This window comes from Balaenoptera borealis (genome assembly GCF_965194805.1).
Source record: "Balaenoptera borealis genome assembly, chromosome: 2".
NCBI classification, from domain to species: Eukaryota; Metazoa; Chordata; class Mammalia; order Artiodactyla; family Balaenopteridae; genus Balaenoptera; species Balaenoptera borealis.
The window spans coordinates 103,994,881-104,014,707 of record NC_138867.1 but is presented as its reverse complement, the minus strand read 5'-3'; the positions used below and the strand labels follow the sequence as shown (position 1 = coordinate 104,014,707).

General features: G+C 34.4%; 2 protein-coding genes across 2 annotated transcripts in view; one reads left to right on the top strand and one right to left on the bottom strand.

Moving 5' to 3' along the window:
* LOC309623664 (uncharacterized protein) overlaps positions 1 to 2,788 on the top strand; it is a 769,197-nt gene extending 766,409 nt beyond the window's left edge. The window contains exon 4 of the mRNA XM_082380757.1: positions 440 to 2,788. Within this exon, the coding sequence (XP_082236883.1) occupies positions 440 to 566 (127 nt within the window). The 3' untranslated portion in view covers positions 567 to 2,788. The remainder of the gene's footprint in view (positions 1 to 439) is intronic.
* CSNK1G3 (casein kinase 1 gamma 3) overlaps positions 1 to 19,827 on the bottom strand; it is a 578,377-nt gene that overhangs the window by 277,838 nt on the left and 280,712 nt on the right. The gene's annotated exons all lie outside the window — the stretch shown is intronic.

Genomic DNA, 19,827 nt, shown 5'->3' with positions numbered 1-19,827 from the left:
AACTAGCTTGTCTGACAAGCACAGCCAAATGTCATTCTCTTGAGCTTCAAACTGCTTTAGCTCAACTGAGAGTAAATGAGTTTTCACACATCATGAAGACAGGAACAGTTACACACAATACACACAAGTAAATAAAGTATCCAAGAAAATACATGATTTTAAAGGTAAACTTTTCTTAAACAACGTTTTACCGTTTCAGTATTTACAAAAAATTCCCACTGTTAAAAGGGTAAATAAAGAAATCCTAATATTAAAAATAAGCAATTTGCAATATATTTTTTCATTGTAAATATGTGTCCAAATCTAAACCCATAATAATTTGGGTTTGTTCTAGAGTGCGGGTGCGAAGTTGGAGAGTCTCCAACTTTTATTTTGTGACCATGATTTTGAACTGGATAGCAGGCACTAAAGCTGTTTCCTATCACTTCTTGGTCTGCAGTGATCACGTGCCCGGGCACCGGCAACCCCTAGCTATGGAATGCACTCAGCCGCGCCATGGTGACTGGAAGCATCACGTGATTCGTGGCAAGTGCTCTGAATGCAGGCAAGTGTGGCCACTGAGATAACAGAAGAAAAAATTAACTCCCCCTTTTTAAATTGGGATATCATCGACATATAAGAGTATATTCATTTCAGGTCTACACTACCTTTTGATTCCTTTTAATAGAATAGAGCTAAAGAGGAACAACTAAAGAACTACATATTTGCTGGGAGGGCTGCTTGTGCCTTTTCTTGGAAACACCTTCCAAAAAGGCAAACTAGACATAGACCATCAGGTTTTTCACCCTATGAAGACTTGAGAGGAATAGCCTGGTTTTCTCCCACCCATTGGCACTAGACCAGGCTTTTCTATCAGGGAGGCTTTTCTATCAGGAGAGCAGGGATGTCTAGCTAGAAAAAGTTCCCCAGGTCATTCTGATATTATAACTCGTTCCCTCCTGCAGTGAGGGTCTATGAGTAGATGGACCACAAGAAAGAACAATTTGAGACTGTTGTTAAGAATGAGGTATCAAAGAAGAATCATGGAATCCAGGCTGAGAAAGAAAGGAGACAATGAAATCATAAAGGGTGATAAACTCAGAGACAAGGGGAAGGTCAAGTTTGGGGAGATCTTGATAAACATGAAGGACAAACAATGGAAAAAACGGAAGAGAGTTTTACTTACCTCTGTTCATTGGGTGTATTGGGTGTATCTTTCCTACACTTTGCTTTCCTAGCTTCACAATAATAAAACAGAGGAGTGTACTTTGCTGTTATGATAATTTACAAGGGGAAGAAGAGGGAAGTGAGGGTCAGATCTAATTTTTCTAAGACAGTAGTCTCAAGACAGACCTTTTTTGTTACACAATCCTGCCAAAACCCCTTTGGAAGACAGAGTAAGATTTACACTTGCTAGGTAAAATACAAGATGCCCAGGTAAATGTGAACTTCAAATAAAAAGAGTAATTTTTAGAATATGTATGCCCCATGCAATATTTAAGATTTAATTATATTAAAATTACATGTTGTTTATATGAAGCTCATATTTAATTGGACATCCTTTACTTGTGTTTATTAAATCTGGGGACCTGAGGAAAATAAATCCTGAATTTAGCAACTAGCACAAACCATTAATTGGTAAGGTTTCTCCTGTAATCCCTCTGATTCTAAATGAGAAGCTGTTTCACCAAGTAATTTATATGCTTCTATGTGGTCAGTCAAGTTTATGAGTGACTAATCAAACTCTCCTTTCTTAAAAAGAACCCAAGTGTCAATAGTCATTTCCACTTTGATCTAGGTTGGACTGTGCCCTTAATCAAAAACTCCCTTCAATTTAACTAACAGGATGACAACCAACAAGGCGTTAACATGATCTGTGGCTCTTTGGCAGTGAAATTGCTGCCAGCAAGTTTCTGAAAACTTCCATCACTTTTGTCATGTTGCTGGAACATACTCTGCCTGGTTTCTCCATTGCCATGACTTACAGTTTTAAAAATTTATTCCTAATCTGCATGTATAATGAAACTCAGTAGAAAGAAAAAATATAATTTCCTACCAACTGGCAATGAATGGAACATAGCGTTATTTCAAAGTGTTATTTACCAAAGTTGGGGAATTTGGGTTCATTAAGGCATACGTAAAATAAAAAACCCTCATACAGGTATTAGTTGATGTGGGCTTTAGCAGGAAAGTAATTAGTAAAATCTCAACCCATGAAATATAGGTTACCCCCAGCTCAATAAGTACACCAGTGACCCTCAACCTCTGACACAAATTAGAAGTACCTGCTGAGTTTTAAACAGAATGTCAACACCTGGACCAGATTCATTAAACCCAGATTCTCTCAGGTATTTCTAGTGTTCAGACAGAGCTGAGAACCACAGCCCTATCCAATACAGAAATGCACAATTTTTTGTTTAATATGAACTTAGGGAGGTTAGACATCCAAAAATGATGATAGCTACTGCTCACATTATTAGAGTTTCTGTTTCTAAATTTCTGTTTATTAAGAACAGACTGATCCAACGAGGAAAACTAAACAGGAAAATGTTAAGTTTTAAAGACTATTTGGGTTTTTTTCCTTCATAAGGTAATCTGTATTATCCTTCCCTCTTATTTTCAGGTTCGTAATTTTCAAGCTTCTAAATTTGGAGCCATTCTATATCTCATCTGTCAAGACTGCTCAAGCCTTACCATTCTCTAACACCTTACTTTTCCAAAGTAAACTATAATGATATCACATAATTTTGAAGAATTACCAAATCTGTGAACATTAGCCTAGGTGAAATATCAAAGTACTGTTGTGTTATTGTTGTTTAATTCAGTCCTTCTTTCCCTCCCCCGCCCCCCCCCCCCCGCCACAGACAAGGAAAGTTGACCTTCTGTAAGGCAGCAGTTCTCAGAGTGTGCTTACTGGACCAGCAGCAATGAGCAGCATCTGGGAACTCATCCCTGGTCTCACTCCACACCTACCATACAGGAAACTCTGAGGCCTAGAAATCTGTGTTTTAATAGGCCTTTCAGGTGTTTTGATGTACACTGAGCTTGTAAGATGTCCATTCACATGTTTGTTCTACCCACTCTTTTTTCCTCTGGCAGTTTTTCACTGTGTCTTCCTAACTTGTACTAGGAATGCCTGATTCAGCGCTGGAAGCCTTGGGGTTGGGAGGAAAGAGTCTGCCCTCCAGACTTCTTCACCCCTGAATTGAGCTTTATGAGGAAGCGGCTTCTGGGAATAATGAGATCTTTGCACAGATCCTGGGACCAGATGATGGAAGGAGGAGCTGGAAAGAACAGAACACAGCTGGTCCATAGATGGAAACCTGAGCTCCGTCTTTATAAAACAAGCGCTGGCCAAGCTAAGGGGGGGTGTTTTTCTGGAGACTCTGTGGGGCCATTAAATTATCATTTCCTGGAAGGCAAGAGTGACTGTGTCTAGTATTCTTTACAAACACTAAAACAAACAAACAGAACCCCACCAAGTACAAAGAACCTCACTCTGTTCTTTGCACATGCTCTTTCCCCTTTTCTGCTTGCTGGACTCCTATTAACCTAGACACCTTCAACACTCCCTCTACTGTGAAGACTTCTCTGAAAATTCCTTCCCCGCATCCACACTCAGCCTCAGTAAGATGAAGCATTCCTGCTCAAACTCACACTTACCACCTTTGTGGTACTTATTAAAATTAAAAATGTCTGCCTCTACCACTAGGTTTCAAATTTCTCAAAAGCAAAGACAGTCTAATAACAGATACTCAGCAGATGTTGGCTGGATGAATGAATTACAAATAATTAGTCAAAGATACTTTTGGATGATGACTATAGATATCAACATTATCAACAGTCAGATGCTACAGTGTTACCCCTGCTATTATTTTTTTTTTCTAGGCTTTACACAGAAATCTATCAGGCACCAGAAGAAAGTATATACGATTATGAATAAATTTAGAATTTGTAATTACTACTTCTTTGCAAGATTTCTAAATTATCTACTATGTCACCTTAGTAATGTTTATATTAAAAATTAGGCTTTAAAAAATGAAATATATAATTGCACAATTGAAAAATGGCTTTTGAGAAGCAAAGACTTCCAAATGTTAGCATGTGCTTCCGGAAAGTTAAAAATGATTCTTCAAGAAAATATCTCTCTACCATATGTTCAGTCATACAATGTGAGATTTTAAATTTTCTTCCATAACAGAATGAAGTATCACAAGTCTAATATGCTTGGTACTGAACTGTGACTGTCTTGAAACATACTGAAGGATATTTATACTCTTTTTCATAGAGAATGACAGGAATGACCACTCTGAAAAAATAAATAGAAAATAGGTTAAAAGGGAACAAAGGGGATTTCCATTAAAGACAGGGAAGAATTGATTCAGATCTCAAACTCTAATGGAGATTATAGATTATTCCTTTGAGACATTTCTAGTGTTCAAGTTTTTCCATTTGATTTTTTAAATAGATTCTCTTCTCCGGTGAAATTCTCCATCTTGCCATATATTTTTCTGAACATATTAATCACAGTTATGATAATGTCTGTGCTTGATAATGTGCTGGGACTTCTCTGAGTCTATTTTTATCATTTGTTTTCTAGGTCTTGTTTTTTGGTGCATGTGGCAGTTTTTTTTTTAAGAGAGTAACATTATATATGAAAGATACATGAAATTAAAATGAAAAATAATAGAAGCTCTGGAAAATACTATCTTCCTCCAGACTGAGCTCACCCTAACCTCTAGTGAGCAGGTGAAATGGAGAATTTTATTTTAATATAATCATGGACTGACCTACCCCAGGCTGCATCACAGTCTTCACAAGGTTTTGGCCTCTGGTCTGCCTTCATTTCTAGCATTTGGCTCTACGGGGATCTCAACAGATGATCTGGAGTGTTTACTAGGGTCCCTCCTCCTGTCAGGTCATAATCTCCAGTTTCTTTTTTCCCTTGGCACACTGAGAATGCCAAAAATTCCATTCATCTTAGCCTTGCACCTTTGCAGCTTAAAAACTTAGCAAATACCTCATTAGAAAAACTGCTGAGTGTAGGTCTCCCTTTCCTGCCCCTCATTCTCTCCAGGCTCTTGGCCCTGCACGTCTTGGCTGCCTAGGAGCTCTGTGATTCCTAAGTAGCTCTCTGATGCCTTCAACTGGACTTTCTGTGGTATCCATTCAGCCAAGAGATCAATCAAAACAAAGAAATTGGAAATTATTAAAGGACTGATAACGAGCATCAATATAGCACCCTATGTAGATGAGCATCAATATAGAATTCAATGAGCATTCAATATAGAACTATGACTAAACAATTGTGGAAATTATGATTGTAGACAAGAGCATTAGCAGTATAACTATAAAATAAAGCAAAATTTGGGAACAGGGGGAGAAAAGGCATAACAAAGTTGAGAAGGTGCTTACTTTCTCAACCTTCATAACTAAAAAATCTATTACTAAATTTGAAACATAAAGTTTGAAAAAAATGACTTGAATTTCTGAATGTACATAATCTTGTACCTTAACCCTAGCAAGATCTTGGAGAATTCTTTGTCATTTGCAATGGAAAAAAAAAATGTTTGGAGTTTCATCAATTTGTTTGCTATCATTTTAGTTTTGCATTTTTCATTTAGAATCAAATAAAATTAATTGAATAATTTCATTTTTAAATATATAAGATTGTATTTTCACATAATTAGTGGGATCTATTATCTTTTTGCCTGTATCTATCTATCCAACTTTCAATTTTGTGTATTCACAGAGATTCATGGAATGATGATTACCTCATGATAAAAATACTAATTTCAGTGGTAGATTCTTAGTTTTTTTTCCCCCTTTCTCCTTTATACTTTTCTATACTTCCTTTTCTTCTAAAGAACATATATTGTTTTGATACTTGCTGAAATGGAAGACTGTCTTTCCCTGTCCTGAAGTATTAGTAACTTGTGAACCATAAGCTCCCCCAAGGGACTCTTATACTTCCCCTTAAGCACAGGGATTTCTGTCTCATTTATTGTTCTAGCACCAACTGCTAGCAGAGGTGTGGCCTGAATACAGAAGGTACTCACTCAATAAATAATAGTTACAGTATATAAATCTAGTTCATATTCTTTATCTAAGTTGAAACTCAAGTTCTCTGGCAAATGATTGACTATTATCTTCAATTACTGAGGAAGAATCAGGGCTCAGAAATTAAGGGATTGTAAGAGCACACAGCTAGTTCATATCAGAATAGAAACACCAACCTAAGTTTTCTACTTGTGAAGTTCTCTTTCCTCCAAAAGCCTGTGCTTCATTCATTTCAGTACAGCTAACTCTCTACTTACTTCTCCTTTTTCACATACTCTGAAAAACATTTTTTCCAATCCTATTTTCTCTTAGCTTTGGCTAGTATAGTTACTTATTGGTAAGGAACACGCATTTGCTTGTCTGCCCTCAGTATTCCATCTCACTATCTCTCAGTATGTTAAAGAAAGAAAATATATCAACTCAGGAAGTAGAAATCCAACTGAAGTCATTAAACCAGCAAATGGCATTACATGAAGGCACTTGACTCTACACTTAGAGATACAAAGACACTATAAATCACAGAGCTAAAAATAGACAACTGACTCAATGTCCCAAATCTGCCTCAATCTCCAAGTTCACTTAAATGTATTTACTTGGAATACCTGACTAAGAACAGCTTCTCTCATTGCTTGGAAGAGCATCTAAATGTATGAAACCCTAAAAACCATTAGAGGAAGCCAAAGAATCTGACTTTTCCATGTGAATCAACTCTGAACACTTACCACCTCTTTATCAGAATTCATAAATCATTCAAAAGTGCCTCTCCCTCTGTGTAACACAGTGGTTCTGCCATTCAAATTCATTTGCCATATTTTTTCCTACACTGTACTACAGAGCCTTTATTCTGAACTTATTTCTAAGCTCACTGCATTAGATGTCAAACTTCCCACTGTCCATCCATTTCTCTAGTCTTTGTACAGAGCATGGTCTCCCTTTTCCTGTGTTCGTCCCAGTGTGGGCTAGATCAGCACACTCTCACATCCACCTCCAGCTCTCAAAACCCCACAAGGGAGGAAATCTAATGTTCTCTGTCCAACCAAGTCATCACCCCTTTCCTAGAGGTGGCACAAACTATGGAGGTAAATAGTACAGGTTTTAAAGAACAAATGTTGGAAGGAAATATGCCTAAAATAGTAACAGAGGTTACTCCTGGGTCATGAAATTAAGAAGTTGTATCTACATGACTCTGTATACTCTGTATTTGCTGCTTCTTTTCCTACAATGAGCATCATTTCTTTTTAAAAAAAAGTTATTAAACATAGCACAAGATAATATATTGCACAATCATATGCTAATGTATTCAAAACTTGGATGAAATGGATGATTTTTAGGAAACTATATTTTATGAAACTGATTTACAAAGGGTTAGAAAGCCAAAAGTATTAACAAGGAAGAAATTGTGAGTTGTCTAAGAGTTATTTACCCCACTCCTTACTATCACCACGATCAACAATAAATATCAGGCGCAAATGACTTTGGAGTTGATTTCTGTCAATATATCAAAAACAGAAAAACTGTCCATTCCATTTTAACTTTTTCAGACAATAAATCAGCATAACACAGATCTGAAAATGTTAGCAAACAAAAATAAAACAAATTAAACTTACTTGTATATTGTTGGTCAAAAATTTACTTAGGAAAAAATACTTAGCAAATAGGGCCAGCAAAATACTTTTTATAAGCCAGCATAATCTAGTGAGGTTCACTGAAAATGCAAGGAGATTAAATATTTGAAATGTCTAATCATATTAATCACCAAATTAATAATCCAATGAAGCAGAACTATAGGGCAATATTTATGGAGGCCGAAGAGGTATTAGATATTAAATATTTGTCAAAATTTAATTTTAAAAATTAATAAAAAGGGTATAATTGGGGTCCTAATTTAAGACATCATGATGCTTACATTTTTTTTCTTAAATTCAAGTTGTTTTATTTACTGGAGTATAGTTGATCTATAATATTTTTTTAGTTTCAGGTGTACAGCACAGTGATTCAATATTTTTACAGATGATACTCCATTTAAAGTTATTACAAAATAACAACTATATTTCCCTGTGCTTTGTAATACATCCCTGTTACTTATCTATTTTATACATAGTAGTTTGTATCTCTTAATCCCATACCTGTATCTTGTCCCTCCCCCTCCCCTCTCACCACTGGTAACCACTAGTTTGTTTTCTTTATCTGTGAGTCAGTTTTTGTTTTGTTTTTTAGATTCCACATATAAGTGATAACTTACATAAAAGTGCTAACTTTGTCTTTCTGTGTCTGACTTATTTCACAAAGCATAATACTCCCTAGGTCCATCCGCACTGTTGCAAATGGCAGGATTTTGTTCTTCTTAATGGCTGAATAATATTCCATTGCGTGTGTGTGTGTGTGTGTGTGTGTGTGTATATATATACACACACACACACCATATACCATATCTTCTATATCTTCTATATCCCTTCATCTGTTGATGGACACTTGGGTTGCTTCTATATCTTGCCTATTGTAAATAATGCTACTAGGAACATTGGGGTGCATGTATGTTTTTGAATTAGTGTTTTTGTTTTCTTCAGATATATACCCAAGGAGTGGAACTGCTGGATCATATGGTAATCCTATTTTTAGCTTTCTGAGAACTCTCCATACTGTTTTCCACGGTATGCACCAATTTACATTCCCACAAACAATGTACAAGGGTTCCCATTCCTCCACACCCTCACCAACACTTGTTATTAGTGAACTTTATGATGATAGCCATTCTGAGAGGTGTGAGGTGATATCTCATTGTGGTTTTGATTTGCGTTTCTCTGATGCTTAGTGATGTTGAGCATCTTTTCATGTACCTGTTGGCCATCTGAATGTCTTCTCTGGAAAAATGTCTATTCATGTCTTGTGTCCATTTTTTGAAAAGACTGTTTGTAGGTTTTTTGATATTGAGTTATATGACTCTTTATATATTTTGGATATTAACCCATTACCTTATATCATTTGCAAATATTTTCTCCCATTCAGTTCATTTCATCAGTGGTTTCCTTTGCTGTGCAAAAGCTTTTAAGTTTAATTAGGTACCATTTGTTTATTTTTGCTTTTATTTCTTTTGCCTTAGGAGAAAGATCCAGAAAACTATTGCTACAATTTATATCAAAGAGTGGTCTCTTTATGTACTCTTCTAGAAGTTTTGTGGTTTTAGGTCTTATTTAGGTCTTTAATCCATTTTGACTTTTTGTATATGGTATGAGGAAATATTCTAATCTCATTCTTTTACATGTAGCTGTCCAGTTTTTCCAGCACCACTTGTTGAAGAGACTGTCTTTTCTCCATTGTATATTCTTGCCTCCTTTGTCATAGGTTAATTGACCATAGGTGAGTGGGTTTATTTCTGGGACATGATGCTAAATTTTGAAATACCATTAAATTTTTGGTGATAATAAGAATGCTTTTAGATTACAATATTATGGAAGTACTATCTTCTATAATTAGACAATATAAATAAGATATATATAAGGTAGAGTAAAAAATATTGTTTGTACCTAGATGGCATATGTAGAAAACACAGAATGATCTGCTAGAAAACTAGAAAAGAATGAGAATTCAAAGATTGGTTAAAGTTAAAATTTTAAAAAAACTACTTATTTCATATAAATGATGGAGATTTAGAATATAAAACAGAATAAAGAATATCCACAATAGCAACAAAAACAATATATTTTTCTTATAATAAACTTAAGTGTGTAGAAGCTATGTTTGCACAATTATTAAAAGTGATTGAGGAATATTAAAGGAAACTTGATTTAATGTAAGGATATAAACTCTTGCTATTTAAGAAAAAGTATATTGAAAAAATGTGAATTCTCCCTAAATTAAGCCAAAATTTAATGCAATCCCAATCTAAATCCCAATAGAATGTTTCCAAACTTGGCAAAGTTACCTAGAGTAATACTTATGAGAGAATATCTACAAACAATTAAAGCAATGATAATGTTTTGGGAGAAGAGATAGAGATGTCTTCATTACACATATTAAAACACAGTAAAGCTAACATAAATAAAAGAAGGTGTTGGACTTCATCTAGTTAAGACAGAATGAAAGGTATTAGCCATGCTCGCACACTGTGAACAACTCTAGAACCAGACAAAATTCATGAGGTCACTGTTTTTAGGTGCTCAACAACAGGCAACACAAAATTGTGACTATGGACAAAGGAAAAATATGTGAGGTGAGCCCCTTGTTACCTTGCTTTTCTGTTTTGGATCCTTCTCTGGACCATGGAACAAGAAGTGGAACCCAAGCAAAGTAGTCTGAGATTCTGCAAAGTTAGAACATGTTTAAATTCTGGCCATGCCAGAAGAGAATGATCTTCTTGACCACTTCAGGCATTCATAGGAGACCACCAAAGATCATACATTAGTAATAATGACCACAGTCTAGAGTAGGACCATGATTTAGGATTAAGAGCAAAACCAAAACATACCCATACAAGCAAATCAAAAAACAAACCCTGACAAAATCAAGAGGATATGCTAGGATTTCATTGCCTTCATGAACAAAATTCAACATTCCCCCTACATTGTATGATTATAATTTCCACCATATAATAAAAAAACAACTAGACATGAAGAGAAAGGAAAATATGACCAAAAATTGAGAAATAAAATAGTCAATAGAGGACTTCCAGTTTCTAGGCTAGCATGTAAGTAACTTACAAGTCTCTACTGCATCCTAACAAGTTAAAAACTGAACAAACTGAAAAAACAACTCTTCTTAGATCCATCTTGGAAGTCAAGTCACGGGGCAAACTGCTGTCCCCAAAATTGGAGAGACAAACAGGTGGTTACACAGAATCATAACTTACTAGAGCATAAACTCATGAAGAGAAACCTCCATGAGAAACAGTGCTGGGATAGGAAAAACTGAACTGTAATTGATGAATTGCCAGAGGCTCAGTGTAAACACGTCTGAGGACTAAAAACTCTAGGGTGGGGACTCCCACACTTTTTTGAGTTTTACTTCCTGTAGACCTACCAGGTTTTTACAGTAAATATCGAAGAAAAATCCTCTTGGGCTTCTGGCATGGGGAGGGAGCAAGTAGCCATTTTTGAAATAATATGCCAGAGCATTCTGTAACTTTTAACCACCCCTGTCCTCCTCAAGATAAACTATCTTACCAGAGCCTAACCCACTGGGGTTTTATCAGAGCCTAACTAACCTGGGGGAAGGAAATACTCAACTCCAGCCAGCTCTTGCTTTTCACAGGGGCGAAGGGAAATACCAGATTTCAGTACCCTCAGTCATTTGCTGCCACCTAAGGCTGGGAAAAAACTGATAGGCACTTATGAAGTTCACAGCCCAAGGCTACTGGCTCACTAAAAACCTGAGATATAATCTTAGGACAAATGAATGCTTCTCTACCTCCACACCTTACCACCACATTACTAAAAGCCTTCAGTTTGCACATCATGGAACAGTATTCATAATCACTTAAAATATCAATGATACAAAAACCAATTAATTGTATTGGTATTAGAATTGTATTGGGATTATCAGAGCGGATTAAAAAATGAGACCCAATTACATGCTGTCTACAAGAACCTACTTAAAAGCACATATATAGATTAAAAGTAAAGGGATGGAATGAACATATATATATATATATGTGGGAGAAAGTGGGAGTAGCTATATTAATTTCAGACATAGCAGATTTCAGAGTGAAGAAAGTTATAGGGTAAAGAGAGCACTACATAATGATAAAATGGTCAATTCTCCAAGAAGATATAATGCTTAACGTGTATGTGTCTAGCAATTGAGTGTCAAAATACATGAGGCAAAAACTGACAGACCTGCAAGGAGAAATAAATTAGTTCACTATGACAGCTGGGGACTTCAACACCACTCTATCAGAAATGGATATAGTAGGCAGAAAATCACTAAGGACATAGTTGAACTTAAGAGGATGATCAATCAACTGGATATAACTGACATTTGTACACCACTCCTTCCCGAATCAGCATAATACACCTTTTTCTCAAGCTCACATGGAATGTTCACCAAGAGAGACCACATTGTGGGCCATAAAACACATCATAACAGCTTTAAAAAAAAAATTATACTATCTCTGTTCTCAGAGCACAATGGAATTAAACTATAAATCAATAATAGATAGCAGGAAAATCCCCAAATACTTGGAGATTAAACAACACACCTCTAAATAACACAATGGGTTGAAGATGAAATTTAAGAACACTAAACATGAAAATAAAAATAAAATTTATCAAAATTTGTGGAATTCAGTGAAAGTGGTGCTTAGCAGAAATTTTATAGCATTGAGTGCATATATTTGAAAAGAAGAAAGATCTAAAATCAATAATCTAAGCTCTCATCTTAGGCAACTAGCAAAAGAAGAGCAAATTAAATTCAAAGTAAGCAGAAGAAATAAAATCTGTTTCTTTGGAAAGATCAATGAAATTGATAAGCCTTCACCTAGGTTCATAAGAAGAAAGAGAGATGACACAAATTCTAATATCAGAAATCAAAGATGGGACATCACTACAGATCTCAATGACATAAAAAAGACAATAAAGGAATACTATGGACAACTCTATGTCCACAAATTTGATAAGCTAGATGAAACGGACTTATTCCTTGAAAGATACGACCTTCCCAAATGGACACAAGAATAAACAGATAATACGAATAGGCCTATATCTGTTAAAGATATTGAATAGATAATTAATAACCTTCCAAAAGGTTATTATTTCCAAAAGAGAAAGCATGAGGCCTAGATGAATTCTACCAAATATTTAAGGAAGAAATTATATCAATTCTCTACAATCTCTTTCAGAAGATTGGCAGAGAGAATACTTCCTAACTTAGTCTATGAGGCCAAAATTACCCTCATACCAGACCAGACAAAGATATTTAAAAAAAAGAAAACTACAGACCAGTATTGCTCATGAACATACATGTAAAAATCCTCGAAAAATATTTACCAAATTGAATCCAACAATGTGCAAAAAGAATTACATACCACAACCAAGTTTTATCCCATGTATGCAAGCCTGGTTCAAAATCAATAGATGCAGAAAAAGCATTTCAAAAATCCAATACCCATTCATTATAAAAACCCTCAGCAAGCTAGGAATAGGAGAGGACTTCCTCAACTTGATCAAGAGCATCTACGAAAAACCTACAGCTAATATCATACTTAATGTTAAGAAACTAGAAGTTCCTACTTATATCAGGACCAAGGCAAGGATATCCATCTTATTACTCAACTTCAACATTGTACTAGAAGTCCTATCTAATGAAATAAGACAAGAGAAGGAAATAAAAGGCATATATATATATATAAAGAAGGAAGAAATAAAACTGTTTCTATTTACAGATGACATAATCATAAATGTAGAAAATCTCAAATAATTGACCAAAAAACAAAACAACAACAAAAAACCCTTTTGGAGCTAATAAGTGATTATAGTAAAGTTTTGGGATAAAAAGTTAATATACAAAAGTCATTCATTTTCCTATACAAGCAATGACCAAGTAAAATTTAAAATTAAAAATGCAATACTGTTTATATTAGCACCGCCAAAAATGAAATCTTTAGGTATAAATCTAACAATATATGTACAAAATCTATATGAAGAAAACTACAAAACTCTCATGAGAGAAATCAAAGAACTGAATAAATGGAGAGATATTCCATTTTATGAAATGGAATACCATGGATTCCAAGGGTAGGAAAATTCAAAATTGTCAAGATGTCAGTTCTTCATAACATGATCTATAGATTCAATGCAATCTAAATCAAAATTCTATCAAGTTATTTTGTGGATATCAACAAATTATTTCTAATGTTTACATGGAGAGGCAAAAGATCCACAATATCCAACACTTACTATAAAGTTACAGTATTCAAGACTGTAACTTTGTAACATAGTACTGGCAAAAGAAAAGACAAATAGACCAATGGAACAGAATAGAGAGCCCAGAAATAGACCCAAGGAGCAAAGGCACTATAATGGAGCAAAGATAGTCTTCTCAACAAATGATGCTGGACCAACTAGACATACACGTGCCAAAAAAAAAAATCAATGTAGACACAGACCTTACACATACCACAAAAATGAACTGAAAATGGATGAGAGACCTAAATGTAAAAAGCAAAACTACAAAATTTCTAGAAGAAAACATGGGAGAAAATCTAGATGACCTTGGGTATGGCTATGACATTTTATATACAACACCAAAAACATGATCCATGAAAGAGACAGTTAATAAGCTTTGCAAAAGACAATGTCAAGGAAATTCCCTGGTGGGCCAGTGGAGAGGACTCTGCACTCTCTGCAAGGGCCCGGGTTCAATTCCTGATCAGGGAACTAAAATCCCACAATCTGTGCAGCACAGCAAAAAAAAAAAAAAAAATAAGAAAAAAGACAATGTCAAGAGAATGAGAAAAGAAACCACATACTAGAAGAAAGTATTTGTAAAGGACACAACTGATACAGGGCTGTCATCCAAAATATACAAAAAAATCCTTAAAACTCAACACTAAGAAAAAAAAACTTTTTTTAAATTGACCAAAACCTTAACAGACATCTGAAGATATACAGATGGCAAACAACCATATGAAACGATGTTCCACATCATATGCCATGAGGGAAATGGATATTAAAATGAGATATCACTTCCTGCCTATTAGAATGGCCAAAATCCAGAACACTGATACCACCAAATGCTGGCAAGTATGTGGAGCAACAGAACTTTCATTCATTGCCGGTATAAATGCAAAATGGTACAGATACTTTGGAACGCAGTTTGGTGGTTTCTTACAAAGTTAAATATACTCTTACCATATGATCCAGCAACTGTGCTCCTTGATATTTATGCAAATGAGATAAAAACTTATGTCCATACCAAAGCCTGCCCATGAATGTTTATAGCAGCTTTATTTATCATTTCCTAAACTTGGAAGCAATCAAGATGCTCTTCAGTAGGTGAACGGATAAATAAACTGTGGTACATCCAGACAATGGAATATTATTCATCTCTAAAAAGAAATGAACTATCAAGCCATGAAAACACATGGAAGAATCTTAAATGAATATTACTAAGTAAAAAAAGCCAATTCGAAAAGGCTACATACAGCAGGATTCCAACTATGTGACATTCTGGAAAAGGCAAAACTGTGGGGACAGTAAAATGTTCAGTGGTTGCTGGGGGAAAGCTGAATAGGTAGAGCACAGAGGCTTTTTAAGGCAGTGAAACTATTCTGCATAATACTATAATGGTGGATACATGTCATTATACATTTATCCAAACCCAAAGAATGTATGACACCAGAAACTAACCCTGATGTAAACTATGAACTTTGGGTGATAGTGATGTGCCAATGTAGGTTTATCAGCTGCAACAAATGTCCTACTTTTATGTGAAATATTCATAGTTGGGGAGGCTGTTAATGTGTGGGGCATGGGCTTCATGGAAAATCTTTGTACTTTCCGCTCACTTTTTCTGTTTCTAAAACTTCTCTAAAAAATGAATTCTATATTAAAGGAGGGAAAAGTCAATAGAAACAGACGCCAAGAAGGCCTAGAGGTTGGAATTAGTAGAAAGGGGCTTAACAGCTATTATTGTCAAAGAGTTAAAAGTAAAAGATAGACATATTAAGTGAATAGATGGGAAATATCAGCAGAAAATGGAAACTATAAAAAAAGAAATAAATGGATGTGAAATTAACTAAATGGGTTTAACCGAAGATTAGAGACCACATATTGAAGAGTCAATAAACTTTGACTCTGAGAAAATTATGATTGAGAATATGCAAAGTGTGATGAAAAACATCAACCTTCAAATTTAAGAATCTCATCAAGCTATAAAAAGAATAAAAAACAAAATGAGACATAGGCACATCATAATTTTTTAACTTTTAAGATAAAATATTAAAATCCAAAAAGATAAGACACATTACTTGCAATATAATACACAAATGAATGCTACTTGTCATCAAAACAGAGGTCAGAAGACAGTGTAGTAACACTGAAGTGCTGAAAAAAAGAAAATATGTCAACTCAGAAATGTACATATAGCAAAAATAACCTTCAAAAATAAAGGTAAAACAAAGGCAACTTTAAAATGAAAGCTGAGGGAGTTTCTCATGGGTAGACCTAAACTATAAGAAAAGTTAAAGGAACCTCTTCAGGCTGAAGAGAAATGATGCCAGGTTGATATTCAGATCCAAGGGAAGGAATGAAGAGCACTGGAAATGGTAACTATATAGGAAAATACAAAAGATATTCTCTTTTTTCCTCTTCGAATTGTATTAAAGGCAACTGTTTGAAACAAATAATAATATTGTACTGTGAGAGGTCATAACTGATTTAGAATTAAAATATATTTCATCGTTTGTATAATGGATGGATGTAAACACCATTATGCAATTGTAAGCTTCTTACTTTTTTAAGTAAAAGAGTATAATATTAATTGTAAGTAGATTATAATAATTATGCATATGTTAATCCTGAAAGCAACCAATAAAAACTTAGAAGTATGGCTAAAAAGTTAATAGAGGAAATGAAATGTGGTCAATTAACTAATAAGACAACAGAAAAGGAGAGAGAGAAGAATTTTAAAAAAGAAAATACAGATGTAACAAATAACCAAACAGCAAGATGACAGATTTAAAATCAAATGTATCAAGAAGATGTGGTACATATATACAATGGAATATTACTCAGCCATAAAAAAGAAGGAAATAATGCCATCTGCAACAACATGGATGGACCTACAGATTATCATACTAAGTGAAGTAAGTCAAAGACAAATATCATATGATATCACTTATGTGTGGAATCTAAAAAAAATGATACAAGTGAACTTATTTACAAAACAGAAACAGACTCACAGACTCCGAAAACAAACTTATGGTTACCAAAGAGAAAAGGTGGGGTAGGGATAAATTAGGAATTTGGGATTAACATATACACACTACTATATATAGAATAGGTAATCAACAAGGACCTACTATATAGCACAGGGAACTCTACTCAATATTCTGTAATAACCTATATGGGAAAAGAATCTGAAAAAGAATGGATACATGTATATGTATAACTGAATCACTTTTCTGTATACCTGAAACACAACACTGTAAATCAACTATAATATAAAATTAAAACTAAATTGAAAAAAATCAAACATTAATTATATTAAATGTAACTGAACTAAACATTCTATTTAAATACAGAGGTTATCAAAATGGATAAAAAGTCAACAAGACCCCCTATATTCTATTCATAAGAAATATTCTTTAAATATAAAGACAGACACAGTTATTAAATAAAATTATGAAAAACATATTCCATGCAAATAGGAAACATAAGAAAGCTAGTGTGACTATTTTAGCATTGATTAAGTAGACTTCAAAACAAAGAGTATTATTAGAGATAAAGAGGAGCATTTCACATATTAATATGTGAGTAATAATATTTCACTGATATAGGAATATCAATATATCAAGAAAACATAATAAATCCAAAGACATATGCACCTAATAACAGAGATTCAAACTACATGAAGCAAAGAATGAAAGAAATAAAAAGAAACACAAAAATTTCACAACTATAACTGGAGATTTAAAACCATTCTATCAAGTACTGATGAGAAAAATAATCAGAAAGTGTGTAGAAGATATAAAAGATATGAACAACACTATCGACTAATTTAACTTAATTGACATTGATATAACATGACACCCAACAACATCTTTTCAAGTGCACATGATAGATTCACTAGGTTAAACCACATGCTAGGCATAAAAAGTCCAATAAACATCATTTGAAATCTTGCAGCATATGATCAACAATGTGGAAGTATATTAGAAAATAACAGTAGCAATATGATTTCTAGAAAAGTCCCAAATATTTGGAAATTAAGATACATATTTCTAAATAACCAATGGGTCAATGAAGAAATCACAAGAAAAATCAGAATATATTTTGAAGTGAATAATGAAAATATTATATATCAATTTGTGGTATGCAGCTGAAATAGAGCTTTGAATAAAATTTATAGTTTTAAAAAGAAGAAAAATTTGAAATAATGACCTACCTTAAGAAAGAAAAAGAATAGCAAATTAAAGCTAATGTAAGCAGAAGAACAAAGATAAAGTGGAGCAGAAATCAATGAAATAAACAGAAAAAAATTAACAAAGCCAAAATTGGTTCTTTGAAATGACTAATAAAATGATAGTCCTCTAGAAAGACTGATTTAAAAAAAAGGGAAAACACAGAATACCAATGTTTAGATTGATAAAGATACCTCATAAGATCCAGCATATATTAAAAGGAAAAAATTATAGTAAGTGCTAATTTATGAGATGGACTAGTTCCTTGTAAAAGCAACTTACCAAAACTAATCCAGAAGGAACTGAAAATACGAGTATTTCTATATCTATTAAATTTGTATCTTCCCACAAAGAAAATTCACTAAGATGGTTTCACTGGTGAGTTCTATCAAACATTTTAAAGAAGAAATAATACCAATAATACACACAATCTTTCAAAACATCACGGCAAGAATATGCCAGTACTAGTTTGATACCAAAATCAAAGGCATTTGATTTTGTAGGGAAAGGAAACTACAGACCAAACTACCTCACGAACAAAGACAAAAATCCTTAATATTAGCAAATTCGATTCAGCACCATATAAAAAGGATAATAAACCATGAACTAGTAAAGTTTATCCCAGGAATGCAATTTGCCAGGTTTTGTTTTTGTTTTTGTTTGTTTTTTGCAGGGAGGAGGAAAGAGGTGATATTACCATAGTAAAGATCTGAAAGGTTAAATAAGCCCAGTGACAGACACAGTATGTGAAAATGGGCAGTCTTAGACTGTTGGTGGGAATATAAATTGGTAAATCTTTTCTAGGTAATAGTTTTGCAAAATATTTCCAACAACAACAAAAAAATAGTGATCAGTAATGAACCACTTACTCTATATGATGCATCAGACACTGGGCACTACATTACCTGCTCTGAATCCATGTCATTTCATTCTCACAACAAACTTAAAATACTGGTTTATTATCCTCCCTATTTTAAAAATGACAAAACTGAGATGGAGAATTAAGGATTTTACTAAATTAACACCGATTAAGTGAAAGAATTGACATTCAAACCCAGGCAGACTGATTCCAGAGCCTATGATCTTCATTAATTATATATTTATAACCTACCTCAACATTTGAATGCATGCAGTCTTCAACCCAGTGACAGAAATTCTAAAATAAAAAGAGAGAGAGAGATGTTAAAACATAACTGAAAAAGGGAAGAGGTATGCACAAAGATATTGATTTAAACATTATATATAATAGTGAAACTTTGAAAACAACTTATATGTCCATCAGCCTAGAATTGGTTACATAAATTTGGTTGATATATACATTGTAATATTACACAGCTTTTTTTTTCTTTTTTTAAAAATTTATTTTTGGCTACATTGGGTCTTCGTTGCTGCGTGTGGGCTTTCTCTAGTTGTGGCGAGCAAGAGCTACTCTTCGTTGCAGTGTGCAGGCTTCTCACTGCAGTGGCTTCTCTAGTTGCAGAGCATGGGCTTTAGGCCCATGGGCTTCAGTAGTTGTGGCACGTGGGCTCAGTAGTTGTGGCTCGCAGGCTCTAGAGTGCAGGCTCAGTAGTTGTGGCGCACGGGCTTAGTTGCTCCACGGCATGTGGGATCTTCCCGGACCAGGGCTCGAGCCCGTGTCCCTTGCATTGGCAGGCAGATTCTCAACCACTGCG